Raw genomic sequence first — 23,782 nt, forward strand, 5'->3', positions numbered from 1 at the left:
CTTCCCAAGTGCTGGGATTAAAGCTACTGCCACCACTGCCCAGCCCAACTACCTCTTAATATTTTTTTAGATATTATTTAATGCATGTGAGCACACTGTAGCTGTGTTCAGACACACCAGAAGAAGGCATCAGATCTCATTACAGGTGGTTATAAGCTACTATGTAGTTGCTGAGAATTGAACTCGGAACCTTTGGAAGAGTGGTCAATGTTCTTAACTGCTGAGCTATTTCTCTAGCCCCTAGCTCTTAATTTAACCCATTTCTATATTCTGCCAAATAGCTCATTACCTCTCCATAGTCCCATATGTCCTGAATCTCCCTCCTCTGACTTTCCCAGAATCTACCTTCTCTGCCCAGAAGTCCTGCCTATCCTCTAAACAAGTCAGGAGGTGCCTTAAGCAGGTGAGGAAGGACATACACACCTTCACACGGTGAATGATAATCCCAACAGTTTTCTGTCCTGGATACATATTAATATAATATTAAAAATTTTTATCCAGGCATGGTGCTACATACCTTTAATCCCTGCACTTAGGAGGTAGAAACAGAGGGATCTCTTTGAATTTAAGGGTACCCTGATCTACATATTGGAGTTCCAGGACAGTGTCTCAAAATGAAAATTAAAAAGTTCTGGGTTGCAGAGATAATGAGTCAATGGTTAAGAATACTTGTTGCTCTTTCAGAGGACCCAGGTTTAGTTCCCAGCATTCACATGGTGGTTCATAAACAGTCTGCAGCTCTACTCTCAGGGGAGCTAATGCCCTCTTCTGACTTCTACGTGCACTAGACATCCATGTTAGGTATTATAAACATATATGAAAGTGAAATAGCTGTACATATGAAAAAATTTTAGTCTTTAAAAAAATCTCAAAAACCAGAAATCCAAGATAGGGTTGCATATGTTTTTAAAAGTTTGTTTGACCTGTTATCTCTCTTCTTGCCCCCCCCCCCCCAGCCAGGGTTTCTCTTATAGCCCTGGCTGTCCTGGAACTCACTCTGTAGAGCAGGCTGGCCTTGAACTCAGAAATCCGCCTGCCTCTGCCTCCCAAGTGCTGGGATTAAAGGCGTGCGCCACCACCGCTGCTGCCCAGCCTGTTATCTCGCTTCTTAACACAGTTTTTTTTTAAAGATTTTGTTTATATGAATACACTGTAGCTGTCTTCAGACACACCAGAAGAGGGCATCAGATCTCATTGCAGATGGTTGTGAGCCACCATATGGTTGCTGGGACTTGAACTCAGGACCTCTGGAAGACCAGTCAGTGCTCTTATCCACTGAGCCATTTCTTCAGCCCCACAGTTTTTTAAAAGTGTTTTTCCAGACAGGATTTTTTTTTTGGTAGCCATGGCTGTCCTGGAATTGAAGATGTAGATCAGGTTGGCCCTGAACTCAAAACTCAGAGATCCAAATGCTGGAATTAAATGTGTGCACCACCACTGCCAGGATTAACAAAATATTTTTATTAATTGATTGAGAATTTTTGTATATTTTATAGAATACATTATCATATTCTTTCCTGATAACTCCCCTTGAATCCATTTAGAGTTGTTTGTATGTTCATGTGCTTAGGGCTGACCACTTGTGATTGAATAACCTATCAGAAAGCTTATATCTGGAGAGGAGTGATTTTCTCTCTTATAGAGGATCCAGGTTTATATTCCCAGGATCTACATGGTACCTCACAACTGACTATGACTCCAGTTCCAGGGATCCAATGTTCTCTTCTGCTTCTTTCAGTACTCAGTATGCACATGGTACACATACAGACATGAAGCCAAACCACTGCTAGCCATAATTTTTTTAATTAAAAAAATACATGAAGATGGCTAAATATCTAAGGAAAATTGCCACCAACCCTAATAATGAGAATCAACCTCTATAAGTTGTCCTCTGACCTCCACATGAAAGCCATGACAAATAATATGTATTTTAAATCTGTGTTTGTTATTTTGAGTCAGGGTCTCTCTGCATAGCTCTGGCTGTTCTGGAACTCACTCTGTAGACCTGGCTGGCCTTAAACTCAGAGATTTGCCTTTCTTTGCTTCCTGTTACTTTAAAGTGACCATAGGGCCAAGCTTGGTGGCACACACTTTTAATCCCATCACTGGAGAGACATGGGCAGAAGGATCTCTGAATTCAAGGCCAGCAAGGGTTGCATAGTAAAACCCTGCCTCAAAACATAATATATGGGGTCTGGAGAAATTACTCAGTGGTTAAGAGCACTTGCTAATCTTTAGATAGGTTCAGTTCCCAGCATCCATGTCTTACAGCTCTAGTACCAGGCGATCTTTTGGCCTTCATAAGTATCTGCATCCATGTAATGTGCATGTACGTTTTGGTCATACGAAAATAATATAGGCCTGGCAATAGTGGTGCATGCCCTTAATCCCAGCACTTGAGAGGCAGAGGCAGAGGCAGGTGGATTTCTAAGTTCGAGGCCAGCCTGGTCTACAGAGTGAATTCCAGGACAGCCAGGGCTATACAGAGAATCCCTGTCTCAAAAAAGTTATTTAAAATAAGGTCTTGCTATAAAGCCCAAACTAGCTTGGAACTGGAGACTATGATGATCTTAGTGTCCCAAGTACTGGGATTATAGGCATGAACCACCCCTATTAACAACATTGTTTTATGTATTTGAAGTAAAAAGGAAACAAAACAGACTGGTAATACACATATGTAATCCCAGCATGCGAAAAGCTGAGGCAGGATTGTTAAAAGTGCAAGATTAGACTATATGAGCTCCAGGCCAGTTAGAGCTACAAAACAAGACTCTGCCTAAAAAATAATGGGTATAGTGGTATACATCTTTAATCTCAGGGAACTCGACATCCTCTTTTGGCCTCCTTGGGCACCAGGCATACACCCAGTGCACATATATCCATGCAGACAAAACTCAACAACTTTTTAAAAATGTATTTTAAAAAAATGGGAGTGATGGCACATGCCTTTAATCCCAGCACAATGGGAAACAGAGGTAGGCAGATCTCTGTGAGTTCAGAATATTCTACAGAATGAGTTCTAGCACAGCCAGAACTACATAGGGAGACCCTGTTTTTAAAAATATGATTATGTGCCGGGCAGTGGTGGCGCATGCCTTTAATCCCAGCACTTGGGAGGCAGAGACAGGTGAATTTCTGAGTTCAAGGCCAGCCTGGTCTATAGTTCCAGGATGGCCAGGGCTACATAGAGAAACCGTCTCGAAAAACCAAAAAAAAAAAAAAAATGATTATGTATGAGTACCATGTCTGCATGTACATCTGTATGTCAGAAGAGGGCATCAGATCCCATTATAGATGGTTGTGAGCCACCATGTTAGTGCTGGGAATTACACTCAGGACCTCTAGAAGAGAAACCAGTGCTCTTAATCAGTGAGTCATTTCTCCAGCCCCCATACATTTTTAAAATAATAAAATATAGGGTTGGGGATTTATCTCAGTAGAGCACTTGCCTAGCAAGCCCCTGAGTTTGGTGGTATAATAGAGTGCTTGCATGACAAGCATGATGTTCTTGGTTGGACCCTCAGTACTACATAAGCTGGGTGTAGTGGTTCACAGGATAATTATAGCACTCTAGAGATGAATGCAGAAGAATCAGAAGTGCAAGGTCATTCTCGGGTATATTAGTGGGTTCTAGACCAGCCTGCGATTCTGTGACTCAGGAGACAATCTCAGAAAAAGAAATGATCCAGAGAACCAATGCTATTTTAAAAAAGAAAAATGATGTATAAAAATATGAACCAACTAGTCGTGATGGTGTGATGCATACCTGCAGCCCAATATGGAAATAGAGATGTCAAGGTAGAAGCCAGCCTGGCCAACTCAATGAGACCATGTTCAGTGCTCCCAAAAAAAGGATGAGTTCTTTTTCTTTTTTTTTTTAACCATTCACAGAGTAATTTTCTCTTGTTTGTTGCAAACCATTTCCACTTGACTGCTTCTATAAACCAAGTTACTGCCTTCTGATACTTTCCATCTTAGTTCCAATGTAAAGGACTGAAGTCTGGCCCTAGCTGCGCAGTGATCCACTGTAAGTGGTGAACATGCTACTTTGTTATAAGTCAATCCTAAGGATATACAAGTTCTGTCAATGATTCTATAGATGGGATGTCAGAATAAGTAGGCAGTTTCCCAACAGCACCTTAAAAGGACATGGTGACAGCCTCCTGCTTCATCAGCTGCTTACATAGTACACTGAGGAGATACTTAATGTTTGGGATGTCTATTGAACTGCATCTGATGAGGAACAGGCAGAAGCAGATGGGGCATAACATCTGCACTGTGGCCTGTGGTAGTATCAAGGTTGACCTCTCAAAGCTATGAGGCAGAAGATGGTGAGAAGGGACAGCACAAGAAGGGGATCTAGATTCAGAAAAGCCCAAAGATAGGGATTCCTGTCAGGCTTTGGAACAAAGGGGCTCCACCTCAGGTCCCAAATCTGTAGCAGGTAGGTAGAATATAACAGCTGTGTTTGTGTCTATGTGGCAATATGCTTTCTGGCATGAAGTAAGAAGACAATGACCTTACTATGTCAGACTTCCCCACTTTTATTTATTTATTCATTCCCTCAAGAGCTCCCAGGTTCATCCATGGCCAAAGTCCAAATAGAAAGTCCCTGCGGGCTGAAGATACGGTTCTGTGGTTAAGAGCATTGACAGTTCTTCTAAAGGATCTGGGTTCAGTTCACATCACCTACATGGTTGCTTATAACCATCTGAAACTCTGGTTCTGAGGAATCTGATAACTTCTGGCCTCCTCAGGTACCAGGCATGTACATGGTGTACATATGTAAATACAGGGAAACACTTAATGCACATAAAAATTAATGAGGGTTCCTGGAGACCCTGAGCTTTCTCTAGGGTTCCCTAGAAACCTGCCTGGGTTCTTTGAGGCTTCTCATTTTGACTTGGTCTTCAACCTCCAGGGTTTATGAGCTCTGAGGTTACAACTCCATGTTCCATTGAATCTTAAGGGTTCTGGTACCTCAGAAAGGCACATGAGTGCCTAGACATGAGTTAAGTGTTGTGCCAAAAGGCTTGTGAAGGCTCTATAGGGCTCCAGAACCCACTTTCCAAGACCTAAGGGGCAGCTGTGACTCCACTCCCTAAAAGTTCAGAGTTACCAGTGGTCAAGACGTCAGATGAATCTAGGACTCTACACCCCTCCCTCAGGACTCTAGTAGCCTATAGAGACACAGCAGAGTGTATGTAGTTGCCTAGTGTCAGCAAGAGGCTGTGCCAGACGTTAATCAGCCTCCCAATTCTCTCCCTCTATAACCATGTAAATACAGCCTGTGGAAGTGCAATGTGCATAGTCACCATGACTGCGCTAGGCCCTTAATGAGAAGGAAGGAGGCAAACAGCGGGGCATAGGGGGCATAGCAGAATTGACAGTGTGAGAAAAGGTCCAGGAAGGCCAGTGACCTGTAGGGCAAGGCAAGCACAGTGTATATCCATGAGCTAACATATAGAAGGGGGCTAGCCAAAAGAATTCTTGTGCCTGATTTTTACATGACAAAGCCAGAATTTGTAATAGGAGGTCACCTGCTAGGCAGTGACCACCTGGCATCTGTTACTTTTGTTTTAGATAGGGTCTCATGAACATCAAGCTGACCTTTACAGCCAAGAAAGACCTAGAACGCCTGATCTTCCTGCTTCAACTCTCCAAGTACTGGGATTACAGTTGTGAGTCATAATATACAGAACATTAAGTGCTACGGATGGAACTGAGGGATTTGTGTCTGCTAGGCAAATACTGTACAAATTGATCCATATTTGCCAGCATCTCTTCTGAAAGAAAACCCAAGTGTTGATAGACAATAGGGCACCTGAGAACAAAAATAAGACTGGATTATCACCTTTTTTTTTGTACAGAATTCAGACTTTCTACACCTAGTACTAGCATATGTCCTGTATGGGGATATCTGTTCCCAGAAAACACTGCCCAGGAGACAGGCAGAGGTAACTAGATAAAAGTCCTTCCCTTACTTAGTCCATTGGTATTGTTGTTGTTCAACAGACAGGATAGAGGAGGGGCCAACACTCTGGGAACCTTCAGAAGCTGCCCACCTGCACAGGGAACAAAAAGTAGCAAAGGCAAGTCCAAAGAGGTGCAGCTCTAACAGAGGTGAGATGAGACAGCTTCCCCTTCTACATAGCTAGGATTCTGCACCCAGGGACACCCATGCCCCCAAATCACCTAGAGCCTCTAACCCAGTCCTGGCACCAGTTCTGCCTACACAGGCTCACCTTCACATCCTCTTAAGCCAAGGCCTGGCAAAGTTACTCAGGGGAGTCACTGTAGAAGGCAGAGTTGGGTTAAGCATGGGTCCCTGTCTTCTTGCCTCTACATCATACACAGGGGGCTGAGATACCTGGGGCTGTAGGGGAGATGGTGAGCAGAAGATGTCTGACTGGGGATGGGACAGGCTTCTAAATATACCTGGTCAGAAGCTCCAGGCAGTGAACTGGAAGATATCTGGCCAGGGAGGCAAATGGAAAAGAGATGGGTGCCCCATACTGGCCAGGAGCCAGGCATATGACACCCACAAGTATGCCTACCATCCTTAATGGGTCCTTTAGAAAGAATTAACTATTTTATGTATATAAGCATCTGCCTGTGTATATATGTCTGTGCAACATGTCCATGCCTGCTTCCTACAGAAGCCAGAATGGGGCATTGGATCTCCTGGGTCTGGAGTTACAGAAGGTTGTGAGCCACCATAATATGGATGCTGGGAATGAATCAATTCTGGGTCTTGTGGAAGAGGAGCAAGTGCTCTTAAACACTGAGCCATCTCTCCAGGCTCATGCATACCATTCTGGAAAAGACCCAGCCATACAGGGAATACAGGAGGTCTTGGAGGCTACCAGGAAGAGGCAGGCCAGGTGCACATTTGTGACCACCTCAGCTGACTGCTCAGCCAGGCCACATGGCCTAGAATCTGCAGTGGGGTGGAGATGTGCAACCACAACTGTTGGCCCTGGCTCTGTTGGCCAACAGGCACCAGAAGTCTAGGTTGCAGAAGTCAAGGTCACATGGTCAAATGCCCTCCACAGCCTGTCTTCTCACCCAGTGAGACCAAAAAGGGAAATGGGCTTGTTAACTCCATCTGGAAGCAGGGCCCAGAGACTGCAAGTTCACGCTGAACTCAGGGCAGGGCAAGGCGGGGGGGGGGGGTGTAGGTGTACTTTTTGGGCCTACTTTATTAGGTTCTTCTATCCACCACCCTTCCAAACCCCCAATACTAGGTAGGAGAGAAAGAAGGTTAGAAGGGAAAGGGGGCATAGACCTCTTCAGACTACTTCCTGCTGATTATGGGTGTCAGGCTCCTTGGGGCAAGCCAATCTCCATAGTTAGGGTATCTCCAACCAGCAATCCATAGCAACAGCCATAGCCATAGCCATAGAAAAAGCAGCAGTAGCAGTAGCAGGGGGAGCAGCAGGCACTACAACCTGCTTGGTGCTCTTGCATTTATACCCTCTCAAGAGTCTTCAGAGTCCCAAACATATACTATATAAACTATTTGCAAAAATCATGCCCCTCCTAGAACACAAGACAATCATAGTTAGTAGCTGTGGACAATCTGAAGAAGCCCCCTATCCTATACCTGGGATTAAAACAAAACCACATTCACATAACATAACAGATTTTAAAGAAACCAAAATTCTCACTACAAGGGGGCAGGCACAGCTGACCATTTCTCCTCCTTTAGTCAGCCTGACAGCCCAGTTACTCTGCTCAAAACCCCACCCACCCCCCATAAGGAAAGGGGGACAATGCCTTCAGTAGAGCTCCCTGAAGCAGTGGGGCCACAGCGTTTATATCTCATCAGGACTCTCAGGGTCCTACCCACGGCTTAGGACACACTGGAAACAATTTGTGGAGACCCTGTTCTCTGAGAGCCTGGCCATGATGTTCCATGTGGCTCTGTCTCTACTAGAGACCTAGATGGAAAACTTACAGTATGAGGGAGCAACTGATAAGCCAGGATGGGTACAGGAAGCAAGTGCCAGCTAGCACCTGTCTAGAGCATGCCTATTTACAGAGAGGCCCATGAAGAGACCCCATGGCAAAGGCACCAAGAAAATATGAGGGGGCAAACCAAACCCTGGTTCTCTGAGACCATCCCAGACAGGAGAAGCCTGGCTACTTGCTTTCACCCTACTCCCTACCTTCTAATCAGAGCATGGGAAAGGTAGCTCATATCCACCTGGAAGACAAAAGAACTCTAAGTGTTCCTGTAAACTGAACCTGGTTGTATCTTAAAGCACTGAAAGACACTCTGCCCTGTACTCTGGCTGAAAGCACATCTCATATAGTACAAACATCCTCATGCAGAGAAGGCCTGGGAGAATGTGCTCCTGGGGATCAAAATTTGCAAAGCAGGGGCCAGGCAGTGTCAAACATTTATACACATAAAATAAATACATCTAAGGGTTGAAGAGATAGATTAGCTGTAAGAACTTGTTCTTGCAGAGGATCTGAGATTGGTTCCTAGCACCCACAGGGAGGCTCAGAACTGTCAATAATTCCAGTTCCAGGTGATCTGACACCCTCTTCTGTCTTCTGCCAGCTTCAGACATGTATGGCATACACTTGCAAGCATGCATGCATGGATGCAAAACTCTCATACACATATAAATACAAGGCTGGGTGTGGTGGCACAGGTCTTCCATCCCAACATTTTGCACACATAGGCAGGTGGATCTCTGTCAGATGGAGGCCATCCTGATTTACATAGTGAGTTTCAGGTCACCCAGGGTGACACAGATAGATCCTGTTTCAAGAAATAAATGTTTAATTGAAAAGGTGGTCAAAATATATAGACTACTTTTAAATGTTTAAAATAAATGTAAAAAACAAAAATATCAGAGTAGAAGTGCCTTTCATGTTGAGGGCACTAACATTGGTGTTACCTGCCACACAGCAGTTGGAAAACAGCCTGAGGGCATCCTGAGTGAACCTAAGCCAAGGAAAGCCCAGACTGAGTTGCAGAAGGGAAAAGGAAAAAGCTTGATTATCTGTTACCTGAGAGAACATCTCTTCCTATAGCAGTAAGATGCTAGGTCTTGGCAGGGTGTGGTGGTACATGCCTTTAATTTTAGCATTGTAGAGGCAAAATCTGATTGCTGCCTATGAGTCTGATGTCATTCTGGTTAGGCTAGCCAAAGCCACTAAAAGCCAAAATCAAAAACAGAAAACAAAAAAAAAAAAACCCTAGATTCTTATTTATTTCTCTCCAGCTAAAGAAACAGCTACCTCCACAACTGCACAAATACCAATCAGGGCAAGAGGACTGGCAGGACAGAGCTATCTTCAGGGGATAGATAGCAATGTGTGAGGATAGACTACTTACTACTGTACAGAAGCATACAGGAACTGGGTGTCACAAGGAAGCAATTTGGCAGAAGTAATCTAGTAGCTCTGGGTTGTGGCTGGGATTCTTAAACGTGTTGGAACAAGCTTGGCCACTGTACCCAGGGAGCTGCACCATGGGAACTGTAAGGAGGGAAGGCTCCTGATCCCTATACTTATAGAAAAGCGTTCTCTACAGTGCTGCCCCTATCATGTCTCCCTAAAGTGACACTAGAGCCACAGTTTTAAAGAGTCTGAGTGACTGACGATGCTCAGACACGTGCTCCTAGGTCAGAACAGTGTTCTCATTCTGTTGTCTCCCTAGATTGTAACCTTATATGGGAGAGTATTAGGTAGTTAGCTGCCAATCCTCCTAGACACACCCAGATGTACATTTTGAATTCTTCACAGTGAAAAGAAGAGGTGTACTACACCTTGACTTTCTTTTCGAACCTGCAGAAAAGGAACTCCGACTCTACTACTAGGGCGTGGCCCAAGGCATTGTGACCCTCCTCAGGCTAGCAGGAAGTGGTGGTATCGCCATCATCTTCGCCCAGTCTCCAATCGCCTTAAGAACGCATCTTTTCCCGAGAATTAGAGTGTGGCGGGCCCAACTAGCGAGAAGGACCGCGACCGCCTAAGGAAGATTTTAATTGGTCTCTTGGAAGCAGTCAAGCGCCTATCATGGTGCTCTTTGTTGGCTGTTCGCGCTTTGTGGGTGGGTCTCTAACCTCTCAGGTGACAAAGGAACTCCCGAGTCCCTACCACCACGGAGCTTTCGCGCCATTTCCTGTAGCCTTAAGGAAGGCCTGAACGAGTACTCTAGAGCCCTGTAAGCAAGGGAACACCTCCGTGGCCGTCCAGTTCCACTGAGAAAGACTCCTCTTTTCAAGTCTTAGAATATTGGCAGTCATTCGTTATAGTAAAACTTACCATGGCTCTACGCCCAATATGGCCAGGCGGAAGCTGGTTTCTCTTTGCCTATGTGTCGAAATCTCATTCGCCAGCACAAGGCTCTATTCCGGTATCCAGTGACCAATAAGCTCTGTGCTTGTTTCGGTCTCTCCCGGTACACATGCGCAGAGCACCGCTGCATCTATGATCTTAGCGTCTGATAGAGCGTCGACACCACCCCATGGCTGGGACTCTATGGTTCTTATACTGCAAGATAGGCCGCCTATATAAGGCATGCGCAGGCGTGGGAGCGTCTTTTTCTCCTGGCGCGGTGAGTGTGTTCAGTTCTTTGGTCTTTTCGGTGGTCTCCTAATTTTTCTTTGGGACTTTTATAGTTAATCTGTGTCTGTATTCTTACTTTGACTGTTTCATTACAGCCACCGACGATCCTATTGTCATCATGGGCCGCCGACCCGCCCGGTGGTGAGTGCTGAACCCATTCAATTTTTCTACTGTGAAAACGGAGCAAAAATTGCATTCCTTTCGATAGACATTTTATTTATTTATTTTTTGTTGGTGGACTTTCCGCCACTCAGCGACCCTGAAGTAAAGACTGGCCTCGGGTTTTCTCTAATACTTCACTGGGAGCTTTGTTTTGTTGAGGCTGTGGGTGGCTTTACCCAAGACTTGGATCGAACTAGAAGCGTGTGCTTATGCATCCAACCCTCTGCCAAGCAAATAAGCTTTTTCACAAATCCCGCCATGCCTTCTTGATGACTTTTGTTTCCGTCTTTATTTCTGGGTCTTGAGCTTTGTGGTTTTAACCGGACACCAAGGGCTGACCAGTCTGTAGGCCCCGCCTAGCCTCGTGTCCCGAAGAGGGCGCCATATTCTCTTCACGTGGTTAAGGTGGATCTTCTGTCACATGCTATGAAAATTGTGATAAACCCATCCTCCTTGGGTTACAGAGTAATACTGGTTCTGATATTTTTTTGTTTTATAATTCTGTGTAATCTGTTTAACAAGTTGTCTTAAAATCAGTTTCCCTTCATGGAGACTGAATTCAGAGCTGGTCTAGTCCTGTTGTCACCCTTAATCACAGCTTGAGTTTCCTTCCTCCTGTAGTTACCGGTATTGTAAGAACAAGCCATACCCAAAGTCTCGTTTCTGCCGTGGTGTCCCTGGTAAGTAGTGACAAATTTCTGAACTAGATCTGTTTGTCTAGTTCCCACTTCTTGGGCACTTATACCACATGTTTTTTCAGATGCTAAGATCCGCATCTTTGACTTGGGACGGAAGAAAGCGAAAGTTGATGAATTCCCACTTTGTGGCCACATGGTGTCAGATGAATATGAACAACTCTCATCTGAAGGTGAGACCTCTTTTAACTATTTGACATTTCTTCCTGTGTACACTCTTTACGTGGTTATATTATAATTTACCCAATGACTCCCCAGTTCTGCCTCTATGGCTCTGTTTCATTGCTGTTGTTTACCCATTCAGCACTGGAGGCTGCCCGTATTTGTGCCAACAAATACATGGTAAAGAGTTGTGGCAAGGATGGCTTTCATATCAGAGTGAGGCTCCACCCTTTCCATGTCATCCGTATCAACAAGATGTTGTCCTGTGCTGGGGCTGACAGGTAAGCTGGTGTTTTATTTGGTTTTGAGACAGGGTTACTCAGTATAGACCAGGCTGGTCTTGATCTCTGAGATCTGCTTAACTCTGCCTCCCAAGTGATTAAAGAGTACCACTGTCCAGCAATATTTTGACTATTTCTTTTTCTTTTTGTGCAGCTAATTAAGCCGACCAAGTCCCTTTCCCCATGGGGACTTTGGTGTGCAATGGCTGCAAATAGCAGCCTCCTTGGTAGTGTATGTAGCCTATTGTCTATATGGGTTGCCTCAAGGGACCTTGGAGACAAATTTTCTGCCAGTTGATAGTCACAAGTCACTGATCACACAATGCTATCCCTGATCTAGGCTCCAGACAGGTATGCGTGGTGCCTTTGGGAAGCCCCAGGGCACGGTGGCCAGGGTTCACATTGGCCAAGTCATCATGTCTATCCGCACCAAGCTGCAGAATAAGGAACATGTGATTGAGGCTCTGCGCAGAGCCAAGTTCAAGTTCCCTGGCCGCCAAAAGGTAAGTGGTGGTATTTAAATTCTTCTGCTTTCTTGCTCTGGTCCTCTTTGCTGAATTCTTTGTTATTATCTATTTCCTTCTAGATCCACATCTCAAAGAAGTGGGGCTTCACCAAATTTAATTCACATGATTTTGAAGACATGGTTGCTGAGAAGCGGCTCATTCCTGATGGCTGTGGTGTCAAATATATCCCCAATCGTGGTCCTCTAGACAAGTGGAGAGCCCTGCATTCCTGAAGGCTTCTACAGTGCTCTCCTATACCCTACCAAATCATGTTCAATAATAAATCTTGAATCAAGTCTGCTAATGTATTTGTTTCTGATTCTTAAATACCATAATTTTAAGTTTCGTCAATTGGGACAACTTAGTGAATTAAGCATACATGCAAAAGGTTAAAATTGGCTTCATTAAATATTTTAAACCTGACAATACTGGCAGAGCCATGTACATGGAGAAACAGGATTACTGAGACCTAAGTTTTTCTAGTATGAACTCATTGTGTCAACTGCAGAAATTTCAGGTATGATCTGAGCCCATTTCTACTGGAGCCTCCTTTTTGTTCCTAACTACTTCAGGTGAAGTCATATCAGTCAAGAGCACTTGTTGCTGAGTTATACTCCCAGCTTTCTCAGAATAGCAAGCAGCAGAAACCCTACATAAAAACCTGTCTACTTTCAGGTCTTGCTTCAGGAGACTACCAGTGTCCTGATTAAGTCAATGGCCATCTATTCCAGCTGAGATGGCAGGAGTGACAGCAGCAGAAGAGTGGTCAAACAGTGGGGTGGGATACCCTGAGTTGCCTGGCTCAGTTCCACTTCCACAGGATAATGGTCACTGATGCGGAGAGCCTGAGGAGAGTCAAAATGAAGAGTCAGTATCTTGTGGATCAGCTCCAGAATTCTGCCTTCAGCCATTGTACCAACCCAGCTTCTCTACCTCTTCCTCAGTCAGCTGAAACCTCTTGGGAAAATCAAAGGTAGCTGCAGCCCTCAGCAGCATCTGGCAGCCCTGCCCATGCATCACAATTCGGTCATAGGTGCAGTTGGTGCTGGCCCGCACTGTAGTGTCCTCCCCATCAGGAATCACCCAGTGGAAGCCTGCCTTAATCCGGAGTAACAGGCTGTTCAGCCGTTTTTTTGTCAGCGATGCACAGTCCGCATTGAAGTCTCCAAGCAGAATCACATTCTAAAGATGAGAGAAGCTGTTGAGTCTTGCCAAAGGGCAGTCCCACTATTCCCTCTCTTATGAAAGCTATCACCCCTACCTCATTCTGCCAGCGCTGGGAGACATCCAGGAACACATCATATAGGGCATTCAGCTCCTTCTCTACATCCTTGGGAGTGGTGTGGAGAGGAACCAGCACCACACTTGGAAGGACTGCAAGGCCCAGGAAGCTGAGGCTGCCACCGCTGCTAGGCCTTCTACACATCCACCTCTGCTTCCCCCAGGAACCAACTCACAAGAGTACCAACCACATCCCCCTCCCATTTCCTTGTACCAGGCTCATTTCTTCCCCCTCTTACTTTTGCTAGGGAGAGTGAACTGGGCCACAAACGGTTCTCGGGCAAAAATGTCATCTGTGTCATTGTACTGGTAGAAATCTAGGACCTGTGTCTTGTCAGACCTAGGAAGACCAAGAGGTAGGAAATAGTGGCCCCACATCTTATATAAAAAGAGCAGAGCTAGTGCTCAAAGAAGAAGACTCCTGGCTCCTTGCTCTGCCACTTTCATGTGGGCATAGCCATTTTTTTCTAGAATTTCTGGTTTTTCTTTTCTTATTTCTTCTATTTTTTAGAAAAGTTCTTTTATGTAGTCCTGGCTCTCTCTCTCTCTCTCTCTCTCTCTCTCACACACACACACACACACACACACACACACACACACACACAGAGGTTTCTCTTTGTGTAGCCCTGGCTATCCAGGAACTCAATCTATAAACTATGCTGACTTCAAACTCACAGAGATTATCCACCTGTCTCTGCCTCTGAGTGCTGGGATTACACGCATGATATCCCACACCACTCCTGGTTTGGAATTTTTCATTTACCACTAGGGGTAAATTTTCACCCTGCCACTGAGTTATGCCTCCAGCTCCCTGGAATTGTTTTTGTTGTTGTTGTTTTTTTTTTTAATTTAAGATCTTTGTTTTATTCTTCTCTCATATATTACATACCAACCTCAGTTTCTCCCCTTGCCCCTACTCCTCTCCTCCAGATGCACTCCTCCATTTCTCTTCAAAACAAACAACAAAAAAAGTAGGCCTCCCAGGAATATCAACCAAACATGGTATAACAATTTACAACTAGGCAAAAACCCTTATATCAAGGCTGACTAGGCAACCCAGTAGTAGGAAAGGGGCAAAAGGAATTAGGAGTCCTGCAACTACACAACCATGAGGTATATGAGGAGAACATAGCTTAGACCCATACAGGGTATATGATTATCACTTCGGTCTCTGTGATTCTCTATGAGCTTAGTTGATTCTGTGGCTGTGTCTTGTGTTTTGGTTTTTGTTTGTTTTATTTTTGTAGGGTTACTCTGCATAAGAGAACCTAGCTGTCCTGGAACTTGATTTATAGACTAGGCTAGACAAAGATTTGCCTGCCCATGCCTCTTGAGTGCTAGGATTAAAGGTGTGTACCACCACTTCCTCCTGGCTTAGAGATTTTTATTTTATGTGTGTAAGTGTTTTGCCTGCATATATGTCTGTGTACCATGGGTCTGTACAGGCCAGAAGAGGGTGTAAGATCTCCTGGAACTGGAATTAATGATGGTTGTATGCTGTTGTGTGGGTGCTGGTTATAAAACCTTAGTCCTCTGGAAGAGCAGCAAGTGCTCTTAACCACTGAGCCATCTCTCCATCGAACTTCTGAGAGGTTTTTTTTTGAGATCCATTTTCATTATAACCCAACTAATTTTGAACTTATGGGTGCCAGCAATTCATCTACCTGATTTAGCTTCTTGAATAGAATACCTGGGTCTTTAGACCCCCACCTAGAATTGTCGTGATAAGGATAGACCCCTGTGCTCACCTGTAGATATACACATACTTTTCCTTGTATGTGCTGCGCCCCAGCAATGAGCTGTTTAGGAAGCTGTAACTCCTGGAACTGTCAAATATACCAGGAAACAAACAGAATTAGGGCTCTTGAGGCTCTAAGTAGAATGCAGATTAGATTGAAAGAGTTCTTCTTTACCTTTTAAGTTTTTGAAGCAGAAAGGGGACAGTATTCCTGGAAGAATCTACTACCTCCTGAAGCACCATGATATCACATCGGGCTAGGATCTGCAGGGAATGAGGGATACCAGCTCAATTCAGAGCTGTCACCATGAAGGAGCTGTCATATGTAAAGACTGGTACCAGAGTGGCTGCTGACAGCAGTGAGACTAGGAGAAACTCAGGAAAACAAACAACATCATTCCATTTTTAGAGGAGGTTGGTAATTAAATGATAGTTGAAAGACTTTTCACATCTGTGCATTCACATTTCCAGACATCCCTTCCTTTTATGGTTAGGCAGGGCTGGGAGCTTTTGGTCAAGGTCTTGATGGACACAAATTTCTGCAACAATGAACTTACCTGAACTAAGGTATCCATTACTGACTCCTTGGTTAGCTTGGCCAGTGTCAGTCTGTGGGCATTGAAGGCACAGATACGAAAGGCTTCAGTCCCACCAACCAGGAAAATGAGCAGGGGAGCCACAACAAGGCCATACATTGCTATGTGTACATCAGGAACCCTCCAACGGAGTCCAGGCTGTCCAGAGAGCATTGGCACTGCAACTGATCTCAGCTAATTGATGTTCTCCTTGCTGTTGGCCCTGAACATTTCTTGAATCTCTTCCTGGGACATATTTCAACTTCTGCACACAGAGCTTGACCACCTAATAAAATACATGTGGTGTGGCATAAAACCATCCCAGACTTTTAAGAACTCAATAGCCAGAAGCACAACTGTTACCAGCCTAGATCTGCAAGGCTCTTTCATCTTCCCAGGTGAAATTGTGTACTCAGTAAGTATAAATTCTTTGCCAAGATTAAGGCCAGGAGTTCACACAGGGTCAGCCCCAGCAATAAAATCTATCTATGTTTTTACCTTTCAGCCTATTTTTTCAGTCTATTTTTCAATGTGTATATACGTATCTATGCATTGTGCATGTGTGTAAGTATATGGGTGCATGTGAGTGCATATGCACTTATGTGTGTGCACATTTGGAGGTCAGAGGTCAACCCCAGGAGCCATCCACCCTACTTGGACTCATTGGATTGGAAATCATGAAATTTGGCTAGCTATTGAGCCCTAGGAATCTGCTTGTTTCTGCCTCTCTAGTGCTAAAATTACAAGAACATTTCACCAAGGCTTTTCTTAAATGTGCATGCTTTACTGACTGCCCCCAGGCCCTCTGGATGTTTTTTTTTTTTTTGAAAAACAATCTTGCTCTGTAGCACACAGCACAGGCTCCAAACTTGGAGCAATCCTCTTGTCAGCCTCCTGAGTGCTAGGATCACATGAATTCACAATCATCATGCCTGAATGACTCATTTATTTCTGTGTGTTTTACTTACACTTCCCCTTTTGAGACAGGGACTAGTAGTATATCCCAGTCTAGTCTCAAACTTGTCTATGTAGCTTAAGATGACCTCAGGAATCCTTGAGATTCCTTCCACCATCCAAGTAATGGTATTATAGGTATATGCCACCAAATCCAGAGAGCTAATCTCACTAGCTACTCGTCAGTCCTGAGACTGTCTTTCAAAAACCAAAAACAAGCCTGGCAGTGGTGGCGCACGCCTTTAATCCCAGCACTTGGGAGGCAGAGACAGGCGGATTTCTGAGTTCAAGGCCAGCCAGGGCTACACAGAGAAACCCTGTCTCGAAAAACAAAAACAAAAAAAAAAACAAAAAAAAAGAAAAGAAAAAAAAGAAAAACCAAACCCCCCCCAAAAACAAAACAAAACAAAACAAAACAAACAAACAAAGAAACAAAAACCCTCAAAAACAAGGACTGGAGGGATGGCTCAGCAGTTAAGACTACTGACTATTCTTCCAAAGGTACTGAGTTCAATTCCCAGCAACCACATGGTGGCTCACAACCATCTATAATGAGAGCCAATGCCTTCTTCTGGTGTGCCTGAAGACAGCTAGAGTATAGTCATATAAATAAAATAAACAAATCTTTAAAAAAAATTACAAAACCCCAAAAGAAGACTAGGTGTGGTGGCATACTTCTGTAATTCCAGCATCTTGGAGGTGAAGACAAGAAGATCACAAGTTTGAGATATTCTTCAGTTACATAGTGATACCCTGCTTCAAAACACAAGCACAGTCTCTGAAACTGAAGACATTTATGGAAAAGAAGTTGTCATTGAAGTTAAATGGAAACTACTGCAGGGCTTTGATTCCTTTATGAATCTTGTGACTGACAAATATATGAAGATGTCAGCTAGTGGGCAGCAGAATAACATTGGATGATGGTCATACAAGGAAATAGTATCATCATGTTAGAAGCCTTGGAAAGCATCAAACCATAGCTCTTTAGCAGAACAGTTCAGAAAGAGCCAGGTCATACACATTGTTATATGAAATTTTTTGCTAAATAAACTTTTGGGATACTCAGAAAAAAAAACCCACAAGCACCATTGTACCTCTCTGCTTCTGCATTTGTCTACACTAATGGCATCACAAAAGTAGAACAACACAGTTGTCTTTTTGTGAGTGTCTTATTATTGAGTATCATGTCCTCATGGGGTTTTATTTTTACTTATGTCTACGTATGTGAAGGTATATGCACATGCAGATGCCCAAGGAAGCCATAAGGCCCTCTGACATCTTGTCAGCCCAGAAATTTTCTTCCATTATTTAAAAAGATATATTATTATATATATTATTTTATTTAATTTTTTTTCTTCCATTATTTAAAAAGATATATTTCACTTTCAATGTATATGTATCTGTATGAGGGTATATTCATATGAGTGAAGGTAGCCTCAAAGACCAGACACATCAGATCCCTCTTAAGCTGCAGTTACAGGAAGTTGTGAGCAACTCAATGCAGACAGCAGACACCGGGAACCAAATTCAGATTCTCTGCCAGAGCAGGAAACATTGCTGAGCAACCTCTCCAGCCTCTCTTCTTCCTTTTTTTTTGTTTTTGTTTTTTTTTTTGTTTTGTTTTGTTTTCTAACAACTTTTTTTTTTTTAGATTTATTTAATGTATGTCAGAACACTGTCACTCTCTTCAGAGACACCAGAAGAGGGCATCGGATCCCATTACAGATGGTTGTGAGTCACCATGTGGTTGCTGGGAATTGAACTCAGGACCTCTGGGAGGACAATCAGTGCTCTTAACTGCTGAGCCATCTCTCTAGCCCACTTTTTTTTTTTCTTTTGGTTTTTCAAGACAGGGTTTCTGTGTATCCCTGGCTGTCCTGGAACTCACTCTATAGGCCATACTGGCTTTTAACTCAGAGATCCATGTGCCTCTGTCTCCCAAGTGCTGGGATAAAAGACATGCACCACCATGCCTGGCTGCCCTCTTCCTTCTTAAGGATGATTAATATTTCAGTATACACTCAGAAACACTTTGTCCAACAGCATTGGGGTACATCCACTACTTAATTTTTTTTTTTTTTTTGGTTTTTCGTGTCAGGGTTTCTCTGTGCAGCCCTGGCTGTCCTGGAACTCACTCTGTAGACCAGGCTGGCCTCGAACTCAGAAATCCACCTGCCTCTGCCTCCCAAGTGCTGGGATTAAAGGCGTGCGCCACCACTGCCCAGTCACTACTTGAATTCTTATATTTATTTTTTTAATGTGTGGTACTGGGGATTGAAGATGAGGCCTTATATATGGTAATGATCTGCTTTACCACTAAGCTATAACCCTAACCCTGCAGTGATTTTTGTTTTTGATGTGGCAAACTGACCTTGAACTTTTGGTCCTCCTGTCTCTACTTCACCCAAACTGGAATTACAGGTGTATACCACCAAGCCTGGTTTATGCAGTGCTGGAGATGAAACCCAAGGCCTCATATGTTGGCTATGTAGGGAGGGCTATACTATGCAAGTGAGCAGGCAGTGTACCAACTGAATCACACTCCAGCTTAGCAATTTTGAAAAATTCGAGCACCTCAGTTTCCTGAAGCAGACCAGCTAATTCATATGAACATTCTATTTTTAATTTTTAAGGTACACTAAACTTTTTTATAGCTGTTGTGCCATTTTACATTTCCACTAACAATGGGAATGAGGTCAAACCCTTATTCTTTTAAGTTAATTGAGTACTGCTGTGTGTGTGTGTGTGTGTGTGTGTGTCAGTTTATAACCAAGGCTGGCCTGGAACTCACTATGTAGTCCCAGACTGCCTTCAAGTTTCCTGGGTTCTCCTAGAGCTCCTCTGAGCATCTGTCTCAGATTTATCTTTGTCTCAGACTCACCTCTGCCTTACCACATCTTTTGAGCTCAGCTCTTTACTACTCTCCCTGTTCATGTCACATTCTTGAAGCCTGGGGCCCTCTGCTTCTGTCTGTTTGTTTTTCTCAATCACACTGTCCCTTTCTTCTCTCTGTTAGTTTCTTCCTATCTAGCTGGCTTGTTCTGTCTTCCTGGTTCTGCACATCTTAGTGTTTCTGTCATAGTATCTTCTTGGCTGGCCTTGATATTTGTTTCTCTCTGGCCACCTGCTCTGTCACTCACACTTATTTTGGTCTCCTTGCACTGGTGTCTGTTTTGGAATATATGTGAGCTCTGGCCTGGCCAAGCTACATTTAGAGACTGAGACCACTAGGACTCTGAGAATGAACCAGAAAGAATAACTGTTCCTGGCCTCAGCTCAATGTCCATCCCAGCCTTCCAAAGCCAACTTTAGTTGGTTTGAAATTCCCTTCCCTTCTGAAGTCTCTCCCCAGGCAGAGAGAACCTCCTCCCTTTCCCTACCCGCAAGAGTCTCATACCTCCACAGACCAAGTCGGCCCCACGTCTGCCTCAGCCTTGAACCAAATAAAACACTCCACTCCACAGAATCACAGCGCCAGCCAGGGAGGGAAAAGACAAGCAGTTGGGGGCTGCGGATGGGAGAAGAGGAAGCGGGATTCCAGACCCACCCAAAGGGGCCGGCCCCACAGCCAACTTTCCTGTCCCAATAAGGAAGGCTGAGCTCCACTCCTCCGCCCAGTAGGCGGTGCCTGGGAACTGGCTACTTGTTGGCCCACCCCGCCCATGATGGGTGTTTCCTTTGCTGAGCAAACAGCAACTTGGCGACCTGAGTGTGGCTACTGCTACGCACGCCAAGGAACAGCAGTCTATCATTGAGCAGTTACCTGGACCTAGGGACCAAGGTGGAGGTAGGCTTTCTCATTCTTTGGCAGGTTCCCCACAGCAAAGAACAGAGCAGAGTCAGTCTTCTCTCCGGGTCCTCAGGCCCTGAACCACAGTGTAGGTGTGCACTCCTAAATTAGGGTTGTCTGTATGACTGCTCAAAAAACCCAAAGCAAAGGACCTTCTTTCTGCACAGGATAGGTAGCGTGACTGGCTACTGAGCCCGTTCAGGTCCCCACTGGGTGACTATGGAGTAGCAGTTTAGAACAATGCTTTATGGCAGAATTTGTTAGTTCTAGTACCCCATGAATGCTAGGCAAGTGCTCTATCATGGAGATAACCAAATGTCCCAACCCCAGATCACTGGAGGAAATACAATAATAAAAAGTAGTAAGGCAGAGAATAATAGACACGGATACCCAATTCCCTTTTCTGGTCTCCCTGTGTGCCCTCAGGAGCATGCATAACGGGATACACACCGGGTGGGAGAGGGAAACAGAACAAGTAAATAGGTTCCACCAGCCTAAGACTTGCGTGGCTTCAGGTAATGGTGCTGCGTAGCTAATGTCACCTATAGACACTAGAGTTAAGGAATCAAAGAGATCACTGCTTCCAGCGGTTTGGAGCTAAAACCTTGACAGAGAGCGGAGGCGAGGGGGCGGAGCGAGGCTGCCGTAGACTCGCCCCCAGCAGCCGTCAAGCGACCTAGGCACGTTTTGCGACAACAGGCAAGGACGCTTCCTCGACTTGCTTTCCGGCGTATTCGTCGAGCTGAGACCGTCAAGACTTGTTCTCTAGTGCGTGTGGCTTTGTACAGCAATCCCGTCTCCTCGCCTAAGCAGCGGCTCTTCTCTATCCAGAGAACAGTGCTAGGGAGGCTCTAGCTGTCCCACCAGGTGACCTTAGTATATCCCTCTGTCAGTCTGTTGGAGATCCCTCTCCTGAGTGGTGGAGGACACCGGCTGGCCTGGGGCAAGAGGAGCTCCGGGCTCCGGGAGCGGGGCCGGAGCCGGAGGAGATGCCCCTCCACGTGAAGTGGCCGTTCCCCGCGGTGCCCCGGCTCACATGGACCCTAGCCAGCAGCGTCGTCATGGGCCTAGTTGGCACCTACAGTTGTTTTTGGACCAGTGAGTGGCCAAAGGCCAAGGCAGAGAGAGTCTGTTCACAGGCCTCTGGCCTGGCCAGGGGTTTTGGGACTGGGAATATGGCAGGGGCTTTTCTGGCACAGTGAGAAGCCTTGGGCAGGTGGAAATGACCTAGATCCCCGGACTGACTTCTCTTTCCAGAGTACATGAACCACCTCACTGTGCACAACAAGGAAGTGCTGTATGAGCTCATTGAGAACCGAGGCCCTGCCACCCCGCTTATCACCGTCTCCAACCACCAGTCTTGCATGGATGACCCTCATCTCTGGGGTACAGTGCCAGTGTGCTGGGTTCAGGGAGGCCCCCACTAAAGACAGAATAGACTTACTTTTCACCAGGCTCTTTTGAAAAACTTGGCCTCGTTTGGGGGATATACTGCTGGAAATTTTGTGTGCCCCCCCAGGATTCATCCAGGGAATGTGATTTGGACAAGATATCAGAAATTTAGAAGGAGTGTGGAAGTAGCCATGTCACATCAAGGACTTTCCTTTTTCATAGGGATCCTGAAACTCCGCCACATCTGGAACCTGAAGTTGATGCGTTGGTGAGGAGGAATGGGCCCCTTGAAGTGACTGATCCATTTCTGCCCAGATTTGCCTTTCTCCTCTGCTCAGGAGGTGGCATCCAGCCTTCCAGGAAGGGAATGGGTTGGCACCTTAGGGCCTTCTCTTGGAACTTCATTCTGTATGACAGTGATGGCAGGCATTGTATTGGGTGGGGAGAGTTGGGGACAAGCAAGGGGAAGTCTTGGAGGCAGGAATGACTGTGTCTGTTGCTGCTCTAGGACCCCAGCAGCTGCAGACATCTGCTTCACCAAGGAGCTGCACTCCCATTTCTTCAGCTTGGGCAAATGTGTGCCTGTGTGTAGAGGTGAGCTGCTCCTCTGTGAGGCATGTCTAGGCCTCCCTTGGGGGCGAAGAAGGTGGTGGCCAATGTCTCTGTCTTAGAAGAACTTAGGGGAGCCATGGTATGGCAATATAGTTGGCAGAGGATAGGGAGAAGGATGACCTTTTAAAATCCCTGCAGTTGCCTAAAGATTGTCCAAAACTCTGGTGTGAGAATTCAAGGAAGCTTTATTTGCAGGCCCTTCTGAATCTACCACTCCTCTCAGGAAGAACAATATGGTGTTGCCATATGGTGTTACCACTTTATGATGGCAGTGGGTTACATGTATAGAATGTCAAGGGTTTTGTTTTTGGGAGAACAAACAGAGTGATGAGATGAGGAGGCTTGGATTGATTACTTAGTACCTTTCACAAACCCCTAAGTGTAGGGGCCATCTTGATCCCCATTCTTCAGATAGGGTTCATATTCTCTAGACAAAGCTTAGAAGTCCAAGGTCATAGACTAACAGGTAGCAAATTTAGGATTCAGATCCACGTTGCCCTTTCATCTGGGTAGGCAGATTCCTTTTCAAATAAAGAATGAAAGAAAGGGTGGTCTAAAAATAGGCTAGAGAAGAGAAGGGTAGCAAGTGTCAGAAGGGTGGAAGGTTCTATTTCCCTATTTCTAAGCATTCCAGCAGAGACTATATCATTTTGCTTGACGATTAGTCTCAGTGCCATTTTCTCTCAGGTCCTAATCAGATATGTCAGCATTCTGATAATTTACACCTGTCCATGACTCTAAGCCCTTCTCCTCTGCAAACTCTTGTCTTGTGTATATGCATCTGTTTTCATTCTTTTTTTTTTTAAAGATTGGTTTATTATATGTGTGAGTACACTGTCTTCAGACACACCAGAAGAGGAGGGCATCAGATCCCATTACAGATGGAGTGAACTACCATGTGGTTGCTGGGAATTGGACTCAGAAACTTTGGAAGAGTACTCAGTGCTCTGAACTCTTGAGCCATCTCTCTATCACTTTCATTTTCTTCTTCTTCTTCTTCTTCTTCTTCTTCTTCTTCTTCTTCTTCTTCTTCTTCTTCTTCTT

The 23,782-nt window shown here is 44.9% G+C and overlaps 3 protein-coding genes, 1 non-coding gene and 1 pseudogene across 8 annotated transcripts in view; 4 read left to right on the forward strand and 1 right to left on the reverse strand.

Annotated features, from left to right (window-relative positions):
- The first annotated feature begins 10,662 nt into the window (after positions 1–10,662).
- On the forward strand, positions 10,663–12,700 carry Rpl10 (ribosomal protein L10). The gene is made up of 6 exons (XM_028784625.1): positions 10,663–10,731; positions 11,374–11,432; positions 11,513–11,620; positions 11,752–11,890; positions 12,231–12,393; positions 12,477–12,700. The coding sequence occupies exons 1-6, from the start codon at positions 10,709–10,711 to the stop codon at positions 12,627–12,629; spliced, it is 645 nt and encodes a 214-aa protein (XP_028640458.1). The 5' UTR covers positions 10,663–10,708; the 3' UTR covers positions 12,630–12,700.
- LOC114636553 lies at positions 12,039–12,174 on the forward strand. The gene has a single exon (XR_003713641.1). It is a non-coding gene; the product is annotated as a small nucleolar RNA SNORA70 (small nucleolar RNA).
- Dnase1l1 (deoxyribonuclease 1 like 1) lies at positions 12,688–20,550 on the reverse strand. Its single transcript, XM_028784624.1, has 8 exons — positions 20,342–20,550; positions 15,973–16,276; positions 15,591–15,679; positions 15,426–15,503; positions 13,917–14,017; positions 13,658–13,770; positions 13,330–13,578; positions 12,688–13,241 (listed from the first exon to the last, which is right to left on the reverse strand). The coding sequence occupies exons 2-8, from the start codon at positions 16,162–16,164 to the stop codon at positions 13,119–13,121; spliced, it is 945 nt and encodes a 314-aa protein (XP_028640457.1). The 5' UTR covers positions 16,165–16,276; positions 20,342–20,550; the 3' UTR covers positions 12,688–13,118.
- On the forward strand, positions 17,735–17,924 carry LOC114636530 (annotated as a pseudogene).
- An 84-nt stretch (positions 20,551–20,634) lies between the features above and the next one.
- Taz (tafazzin) overlaps positions 20,635–23,782 on the forward strand; it is a 9,474-nt gene continuing 6,326 nt past the window's right edge. Inside the window, exons 1-5 of one of the 5 annotated variants that reach the window (XM_028784629.1) lie at positions 20,635–20,731; positions 21,434–21,601; positions 21,992–22,120; positions 22,349–22,394; positions 22,635–22,720. In XM_028784629.1, coding sequence (XP_028640462.1) covers positions 21,997–22,120; positions 22,349–22,394; positions 22,635–22,720 — 256 coding nt within the window. In that variant the 5' untranslated portion in view covers positions 20,635–20,731; positions 21,434–21,601; positions 21,992–21,996. Of the gene's footprint in view, positions 20,732–21,433; positions 21,833–21,991; positions 22,121–22,348; positions 22,395–22,634; positions 22,721–23,782 lie in introns of those variants that run through there. The other 4 variants (XM_028784630.1, XM_028784626.1, XM_028784628.1 and 1 more) reach the window with 4 other exon arrangements.

Source organism: Grammomys surdaster, unplaced genomic scaffold (assembly GCF_004785775.1).
Source record: "Grammomys surdaster isolate TR1022 unplaced genomic scaffold, NIH_TR_1.0 124511, whole genome shotgun sequence".
In the NCBI taxonomy this organism is placed as follows: domain Eukaryota; kingdom Metazoa; phylum Chordata; class Mammalia; order Rodentia; family Muridae; genus Grammomys; species Grammomys surdaster.